A 10,038-nucleotide genomic window follows, 5' to 3' on the forward strand; every position below is an offset into this window, starting at 1 on the left:
CATACTTTGCATTTCTACACTACGTTTAAGAGTATTAACAAAAAACGTAAAAAAATAGTTAATTAAGGAATTAATATTTAAATGAGAAATAAGAATGGCCCAAGAATAGAACCTTGTGAAACTCTGGTCGTTGTTGTAGAGCAAGCATACGCATTCAGTATTCAATTTAAAGCCGGTTTTTACAATCACTAATTCTTACACGATTTTGGTAGACTTAAACACAATTGCTGGATACTTCCTTAGTAACGATTATTACAGAGGACATCTGCAAACCTTTACCTTATTTTTATCTTGCATTGTCAGGTTTAATGTAAACAAACTCACAATAATCCATTTCATTTCTCAGACTATATCCTATTCCTAAACAACAGACTAATTTAAAGTTTGTTTTTCGACAGATAGAAAGTATTCGTTTTCTTCCAGTTGATATTAGTGTATTATTTTACATTCTACGCAATTAGGGGTTATCTATGGGTAATTTGTTTGAAAATAAAGAAGCGTTGACTCTTAAAATCGTCTTTTTATTCACAAATATTCTCGTTTAGGCATTATAGCCTATATAGATTGTGTACATAAAGTCTTACGTATTTACAACAAAACCATTTCATTTCAATAACAAATCATCAATGCAGTATTAAACCATAAATTACACTTGATTGAATACAATAACATATTTGTTACAGTTTAATTATAAGTGAAGTTATACAAAAGCAAAGCTCATTTTACTGAAATATATCAAAATTCGGGAAATAAATTACGGAAAATTACACCATGATTTACTGTGTGATATACTTGTATATTAGGTATGCTCTGATTTTCAACTATTTTTAAGGTCGCGTGATATAGCATATAAACTCGGTGTTTCCATTTTTAGAAACATAGAGTTAATATTCCTTTGCGAACTTCATTGCCGAAACGCTGCATTCGTCAGGGTGGCGTTCTTTGATCAATGTTTTTCTTGTAATTAATATACACATGAGATTGGTTTCGACATTTGTTAAAGAAACGACAAATCAAATATAATAATTAGGAACCATAGTTTATGTTCACATGGTGTCATATCGCCGTCGGTTATTGTTTATTCTACTCGGGCGATATAACACTAGATGGACCTCAACACAGGTCCATAATTAATATATATATCATTTTTGAAAAAATTTGGTCATTCCAATAAAACATTATCATATCTATGGCACGGCATATGTAAGGATATCAATATCCATCATAACTTCGATGACGGATCCTTCTTCAAATGTCTGAAGTCACCATGTCTACCTGCTCCTTTGGCAAATGATGATGCTCCTGTACAAACAGAAAGGATTTACAAATGACAATTTTTTGTTTGATTAATTAACGTCCTATTAACAGCTATGGTCATGTAAGGACGGCCTCCTATGTATGCGGTGTGTAGTATGTCTGAATTGCGTTGTGTGTGTTCTGGAAGACTGTGGTTTTTTCCTGTTTTGTCTTCTTGTTTGGTGGAACTCTTGCCACTTTAATAGTACTATATCACTGAAGTATGCAGCCGAAGATACCAAGCAACACACTCCACCCGGTCACATTATACTGACAACGGGCGAACCAGTCGTCTCACTCCCTGTATACTGAGCAGGAGAGAGAACAGCATATAGAAAGTGATAAATGGACATTTACTAAATATTTTTATGTTCAAAACTTATTAAAAAAGTAATGAAAAACTTGTAAATACCGTATCAAAAAAGTAATGAAAAACTTGTGTCGCATGGGGGATAACAACAATTGACTAGATATTGCTAATACAAAATAGAAAACTCTTCATCATCGAAATAGAAAAACAACATATATTGCACCACCAAGTGGTATTTCAAGGCTTAAAGCATGGTTGTGATGTCTACTATAATCCCCTGCTACTGTTTGATTTTTCATGTCAAAATATTATGGTCAAAAAACAAAAGTATTACATTCATTCATGCAAGAAGGAAGATTACATGTAATAATATTGGATTGGACAACATGCTAGGCCTAGTCGTTTTTAATATTCGTTTCTTAATTAATTGTAATACTAGTTGTATTGTAATTGTAGTATTAACGTGTATTTTCCACAAACAAACCAATACGCAGTCATCTTCGATTTTCATGGGTTAAGATCACGTACAACCTATACCTCCCTGGAACATGTCATAGAAATATTTTAAAAATGCATTTGCGCGACTTTGGATGAGCAGGTAGTATATTCATTTGATGTACATCAAAAGAGTAGAAGGTACAATGCATGGCTTTGAATTTGAGCGTCGCACTCGGTAAATCTTCAAAAATAATCTCTGCAGGCATGTAATTGTTCATTTGTGTTTCTCCAGAACTGTCTTCAGTTTTGCTATGAAATATTCCAGGGGAGTTGTGATCATAATCATAACTCCTGGATATCAAGGGTGATATTCATTATACACAAAAATAAAACATACAAGTAATGCCGTCCTGAATTTATCTTTGTTTTACGTGCGATAGACAAAATTAAATTCTATTTACCTGGGATACTCTCCTCCTGAATTACATTGATGCCATGAGAGAATTCGTACGCAAGCGCGTCAGCCTCACTTCCGGTGTCGTACACGGCGTTGAGAGCAGACGATCGGTCAGTTCTCATGCATCGCTGTGGGAACTGGGCGATGTTAGTTGCAAGACTGATGGCCGCTTCAAGGGCTAAAAAATAACGAAGGCAATAATGCTTTATTGACGGGCAGTTACCTTCAGATTCTACCACTAGCCGACGACATAAGCAAGAAAAAAAAATTAACATATACCCATTTGGATAAAAGAACTTTGTATTTTTGTTAAATACTTGGATCAGCATCATCCTGACAATTTTAGTATTGTCTCTTTCAAAGGGCTGTCAATTGTGTATTATAAAACAGTTATTTACCTGTTCTTAGGTGGATACGGAGAGTTATCAACCATCTAAAGTGATATAATCATCAGCCTGCGACCATGGGTTATATAACTTACTCGGGTTGATAAATAACAGTATCCACCTGAAAATGGGTCGATGATTGTATAAGATTCTGTTACTGACCTGTGCCCTTAGGAACCAATCGGTTGGCCAGTCCTATAGAGAAAGCTTCTTGAGCATCCACTGGACGACCGGTCAGTATTAGGTCCATAGCACGTGACAATCCGATCAGTTGAGGAAGTCGGACAGTCCCTCCGTCCACCAAAGGGACACCTGTACATGTAATAGTTTGGTTAGAAAGAATATACATATCCGGCCTTCTATGCTTTTATACAAAGTTACCAATACAGTATACCAATAACAAGTACGTCTTTAGTATTAACACGCTTGGTAAAAATGAGTTCTAGTGGCTTTCGTTTTATAATACATGTGCCTCATGTTATGTATTTTTGTACATCTGTGGAAACCAAGTTAAATAAACTTAACCTTTATGTAGCAGCATGTTAACTTCTTATTATATTTGACTACAGACTTCATTATATTTTACAGACCTATTCTTGCTGTTTTATCTTTTAACAAAAAATGGCGTCAAGATTGGCAATATCCTTAAGTTTCAAAATAATATTTCCAGCCAATGATTTTACACGTGAACATTCAAAATATATCAAGTTGGTAGCTATGAAAGCATCTAAGCATGACGTTAGACGCCAGTAGTATACCACGTGGCGCTATCAAACATACCAAATCGCCGACAGAAGACACCCATGACTGCTGACTGGTCAACAACTCGGAGGTCACACAAAAGGGCGAGCTCTAATCCTCCAGCTACGGCATATCCCGATATGGCAGCAATGACGGGCTTTGATAGCCTCAAACGTGTAGGTCCCTACAGCAGTAGTAAATGATACTTAATGTGGCTAATTTCGACAATGCGCCATTCGTCATTCGCATGGCATATTGTCGCTTTTCACATGGCACACTGTCGCACAATGTTGTTCTTCGAAAGAATCATTGTCGCTTTTCGCGATGGTGACACGAGTGTAGCATTCCTAATTTTATGGGTGATCGGGTTGCGTAGTGTTTAAGCCACTCTCCTTTCACCTTGCCAGTCGTGCTTCAATCAGAAGCACGACAGTGCGTCACATGCAGAACGACAGTGTGTCATGCGAAGAGGGACAATGTACCTTATGAACATCGACAATTAACGTAACAACGCGAAGAACGACAGGGCAAAAATGCGCCAATTGAAAAGCACCACTGTGCAATGTGAGGAGCGACACTGTGCCAAGAGAGCGGAAATGTGTCGTACAAAGAGCGACAGTGCGCCTTAGAAACGACAATGTGTTCAGCGGCAGAGCGACAGTGCGCCAAGCGCACTGTCGCTCTTCACTTGTCGCACTGTCACACTGAAATGTCGATCTTTTAAGAATGAATTGCCATGCTTCTTGAAAGATTACACCACATTACTTTCCCTCTATCGGAAGCAAGATGTCTGTTTGTTTGTTTGATGCATTAATTTCCTATTAACAGCCAGGGTCATGTAAAGACGGCCTCCCGTGTATGCGGTGTGTAGTGTGTGTGTAGTGCGTGATGCGTGTTTTGGGAGACTGCGGTATGTTTGTGTTGTGTCTTCTTGTATAGTGGAACTTTTGTCCTTTTTATAGTGCTATATCAGTGGAGCATGTTGCCGAAGACACCAAGCAACCAAAAGGAAAAGGGATATCGAGGTGATCTGAAGCAAAAGTACTATACTTACCATAGGTCCCATGTCCGATACATCTGGTGACTTAATTTCTGTACCGTCAGACTTCGACAAGGCCTTCAGATCATAGCCAGCGCAAAAATTTCCACCTAGGACAATATTTTCATGTTATCATTGGATGTCATCACGAAATGGAGGAACCTTCGTACAACATTGCGATCAGAGTAAATTCGTGAAATGTCATCTCCGAGAATTAATAACTACACCATATATATTGAAAGAAATTTCTTTTTTTTTAATTCGCGGATGTTAACTTGAAAACGAAATAGCAAAAGTTTAGAAAGAAAATCGGGAGATTGTTTTCCGACAATTTGACATTTAAGTTTCAATCATTCAATTTGCTCACCTGCTCCATACAGTACAGCTACATACGAATCCTTGTCCTCGTCAAACTCGCGGAAGGCTTCATAAAGTGACTTGGCTGTGGGTGGATCTACAGCGTTCCTGACCTCTGGCCTTTGGATCTCAATTAGACGGACATGTTTGTCTCTCAATATCTTTACCCTCACAGTTTCGGGAGCTGGAGACGATGATGTGGTGTTTTAGATGAAAATGGGAAAAAAATCATAAAATATGAAAATGATTTAGTAATAACTATTTTGGTCATAGGGATTGTGATCTTCCGTGTAGTTCTCTATGAATAGAACACGATGATTAAAAAAAATCTCATCAAAACAATTTGACTTCTGATTAAAAACACGACGAAAATAAATAAGATATGTTCTGAGTTTCATCTATTAGCATTAACTAATACATGGTCACGTGGAGTTCGATATTTAGTATAGCGTACAGTGTAGAAACTCGATGAGTATTCCTTTGTTTGTTGTTTGCTTGACGTCTTATCAACAGCCAAGGTCACATAAGGACGGCCTCCCATGTATGTTTTGTGCTACGTGTATGCAGTAGGTGGTGCGTGTTTTGGGAGACTGCGGTATGTTTGTAGTGTGTCTTCTTGGACAGTGGAACCGTTGCCCTTTTTATAGTGCTATATCACTGAAGCATGCCGCGGAAGACACCAAGCAACACATATTCCTTTGTGAACTTCATTGTCCAAACGTTGATTTCTTAAGGGTGGCATCCTGTGGCCGTCGGTTTTCTTGCAATCAAAATGTAGCATGCACATCAGATTTTTCAATCTACTTATTTTTGTTTGTTTATTTGTTTGATTACAGCTGACAATGTAAGTTAAAACGTATTTTTGTGATTTGAATAAAATAAGTAAACTTGAATTTCAAGAATCGTTTATGAGCATACACCTGTCGAGGTCAGACATTTTCGTTTTCCTCTCAACCTGTATTCCGGCGCGCTCACCGATCCCTATACAATGTATATAGCGCGTGAATCGATACACGTGCACTCAGTCTATACATATACACCTAGCATTTGTCTGCAATCTACGTGTCTTTGGTCGGTTTTTGGGTTTTTTGTGTTGTTGTTTGATTAAATGTACGTCCTATTAACAGTCAGGGTCATGTAAGGACGGCCACCCGTGTATGCAGTGTGTAGTTTGTATGAAGTGCACAGTGCGTGGGAAACTGTGGTATATTCGTGTATTTCATATGAGAATGCGAAAATGCGATAAAGTCATCTGATACCATGATATTACATTTGGTGATGCAAACCGATTTGTTTTACGTGCATGTACATGGAAAATAGCATTGAGCGCTCGTGGAGAAAGGAATAGTTTATATCAAAACTAATCTCTAACATGTATGTATATTAATTATATGAAAAGCATTGGTCAAAGAACGCCACCCTGAAAAATGCAGCGTTTGGGCAATGAAGTATGCAAAGGAGTTTTATTTCTTTCATACCTACGGGTGTAATACTGGCTAGTCTAGGGCAATATACTCATGTCACCTGAGGCTGTACTGCACCCATGCAATAAAGCCTCGTGACGTCACGGCGTCAACAAAATTTCCATTTCCTCGGTATAATTTTAACATTTTTTTTCACAAACTTGACTTGCTTTACTACAAAAGATGCAAAGAACGAAATTTTTATCACGTAATTTTTCATGTTTGAAAAATTGACTTTTTCCCCATTCATTTCAAAATATTTCAATTTTCACTGAAGTGGGACTCAATGAAACTACTTAAAAATCCGGTTTCATTTAAGCATTGTTTGCAAACTGTGTGAATCCGCGTCCGCGTAGCGGATTCTCACAAAAATTTGCAAACAATTTTGTTTTCATACCCCGATAAAATTAAAAAAAAATAGTGACATCAATACTTATAATTAATTTTATACTCTATTTGATAAAATGAAGTACATGTATGTTTAAATGTAACATTATAGTGGTTTTTCAAGGGATTCTTTTTTCCGAATCAATACGCAACGTCAATGTCTCTATTGTGACGTCACGATAACGTCGGGGTTTCGCGCCATTCTCGGATTTTTTTTTCATAGTGGTATGCAAAAAAATATTGGCCAATCAGAAAGCCAGATTTGGTATGAAAACAAAGAAAAAATAATTATTTGCTCATGAACTTGGGTATGAACGTGGGTTCATAATTGTATCTTAACATCGGTTTTCGCGCAAGAAAATATTTTATCTAGACCTACTTTTGCCTAAAAAGTCGTACGTGTAGCTTCCTACTAGCATAGACCTAAACAGAGGTGGTTTAGAAAAGTGCAAATATTACGGACAAATTTCTACAATTTCAAAAGCATTTTTATGAACTCTCGTTTTACTGACTCTTGTGTATCGTTCGAGTCAGCAACATTGCCTACCGAAGCACAATAAAATGTGCCATGTCCCTGTGTGACGTGTACTGTATCGAAACTACGTTAGAACGTCTCAGTTACAAACAAATGATGAAGCCTAAACGGCGATAAGAAATACTATATTAAATTCAATGAGTGTTGATTTACCTTTAATCAGTTGTTTAACTTGTATCAGAGCTAAAGGCTACATTTAACCACTAGAACCTTTCCGTTCCCATCACGTTACCATTTTAAATCGAAGCGGGAGACAACCGTATCACACGGTCTAGACATTATCCTTCCGCATCTTCGGCGGACCATTTTTGCAATCACTTCTAAATCTATTGTAAATGTTTTATGTTTCATCTGGATTACATTGAAAATAAAGTTGTTTCTAAATAAATGTATGACAAATTCTAATATTTGCGCTATTTATTTTAATTAGTTGTCTACTAATGACGCACTCTTTTCTTACATCTCTCGTTGTAGACTTGCACAAGCCCAGAAACTCGCATTTTTTTAAACAAAACAAAAATCTAATACGATTAAATTGAAATATAAGGATTGAATCTTGCTTTGGTCGATTTCATGGGGTGATGAATGGAGTAGCTCTTGAAACAAATTCAACATGAACTGCTTCGCAGTTCATTCATTTTGTTTCAAGAGCAACTCAATTCATCACCCCATGAAATCGACCAAAGCAAGATTCAATCCTTAAAGGCCCATTACCTTTCCGGAGCAAAATATAAAGGTTTCTTAAAAAACATTAATAACACCAGAAAATGCATACCGATGATCTAAAATAAGGTTACGACACCAAACATATGCAAGATTGCCTGCGTAATATATGAAAACAGCGGAGAGTCAATTCGCTGTTTTGCCGTCTGGCGCAGTGATAGTCAACTACCGCGCGGTATTTAGGACGACGGCGGGAAACATAATACGACCCGCGTTATGAAAATAAACATTTTATTTATTTTAATCAAATCGTTCAGAAGGTGATGATAAATGTAGTATTAACGGTAAGTTAATAATTTTTAGGACTCTACAAAATTATCGATCCTGTTTTACATTCCCATTTTAAAAATTAAAAGCCGTTTCGGAAAGGTAGTGGGCCTTTAAATGGTTGGATATTATACTTGTAAAATTGCAATAAAACGTCGAGGTATGAAAGAAAAATACTCTTTCATAAGTGGTTATGAAGGATAGGGATATTCTACCCTCGGGATCACAAAATGTTGCAAAACCCTCGGCAAGCCTTGGGTTTTACAACATTTTGTGACCCTCGGGTAGAATATCTCTATCCTTCATATCCACATATGAAAGAGTCTTATAATCTAAACTATTCAGGAACAACATTGTTAACATGGACTGATATAAATAACATAGTCGAATGAACCAAATACCGAAAAATGGCACTGAACACAGAAAAAAATATAAGCACCTGAATACTGGTAACCTAACACAAAATCCTATTTACTTATTTCCACAAATACAAAAGGTATCCACGGAAAAAGACTAGTGACATTTGACAAGCACTTAAAATTCAGCTAGCATGTTTTATACACCTACAAGTCAATCGGTTAAAAAGGCATATAGCTTTCTAGGACTTATCTTCAGAATTCTAATGTACATGAACATAACAATATTTTTATCACTATACAAGAGTCCTATTACGCCTAATTTGTGGTATCCAACATTAGAGGAAGACAAAATATCTAATGAAAATGTACAGAGGGCATATACCATACAAGACCATACCGGAGAGGCTTTTCAAATATGGTTACCAATATTTAAACGTAACAAGGTTGTATAAAAATATCAAACATTAAACGAGCAGTCGAAACTAGATAAGAACAAGCTATTTACATGGTCAGTCACTAGAACCAGAGGCAGCACTATGTAAGTATATAAGAAATAGAGCAGGACTTCAGTAACACATGAAGTGGTGAATCTGTGAAGTCCCAACTTTGAATGTCTGTACTTGCAAAGATGATTCCCTGGACTATCTCATAGTAAACCTGAAGGTAGCTCAGTTGTACAAATCTGGACCAATCAGGGCCTACAAAATTTTCCTTTGAAGACTATAGAGAAAGCGACGTCCAACATCATGGCCAACCACAGTGTACCGTTATACGGCTCTTTTGATGTACATCGAACGACTAAATTACCTGTTCTGTTCTGTTGCTTCCAATTTTACCATGAGATAGTCCAGGGGTGTAGAGGTCGTAAGTGATCGGAACCCCTGAATTATCGAGGATGCTATATACATTGTACATGTTCATGTAAGATTGAAATCAAAGAAGCTCGAGAGGTAGATAATCTACATGTACACATTGTGTGTATTGCAATGTACGTATCTAAATTGTACATGTACTGTAGAGATGATATTATGAGTGCACAGTAGTGTAACCGTACAACATATATTTACCTTTATCGGTAGCAAACCGCCTTGTTATTCGAGATATCGGCGGAGTAATGTATCTGATCAAACGTGTTGGCAACATACCGTCCAACGGTCAAAGTGAAAGTAAACCGTATGACAAAAAACACTAATAAAGAAATCGGATAAGAGCCGGATTCTTAAAAGAAAATATCGGATAACGACAACTTTAATTTGGCAACTAAATATGAATAAGTCTTT

The 10,038-nt window shown here is 36.8% G+C and overlaps 1 protein-coding gene across 1 annotated transcript; it reads right to left on the reverse strand.

Moving 5' to 3' along the window:
- Positions 1-483: 483 nt before the first annotated feature.
- On the reverse strand, positions 484-9,936 carry LOC138309835 (probable enoyl-CoA hydratase echA8). The gene is made up of 7 exons (XM_069251073.1): positions 9,826-9,936; positions 5,035-5,208; positions 4,683-4,777; positions 3,668-3,812; positions 3,050-3,199; positions 2,506-2,679; positions 484-1,302 (listed from the first exon to the last, which is right to left on the reverse strand). The coding sequence occupies exons 1-7, from the start codon at positions 9,899-9,901 to the stop codon at positions 1,223-1,225; spliced, it is 894 nt and encodes a 297-aa protein (XP_069107174.1). The 5' UTR covers positions 9,902-9,936; the 3' UTR covers positions 484-1,222.
- Between the last annotated feature and the right edge of the window lie 102 nt (positions 9,937-10,038).

Source organism: Argopecten irradians, chromosome 15 (assembly GCF_041381155.1).
Source record: "Argopecten irradians isolate NY chromosome 15, Ai_NY, whole genome shotgun sequence".
Lineage (NCBI taxonomy): Eukaryota > Metazoa > Mollusca > Bivalvia > Pectinida > Pectinidae > Argopecten > Argopecten irradians.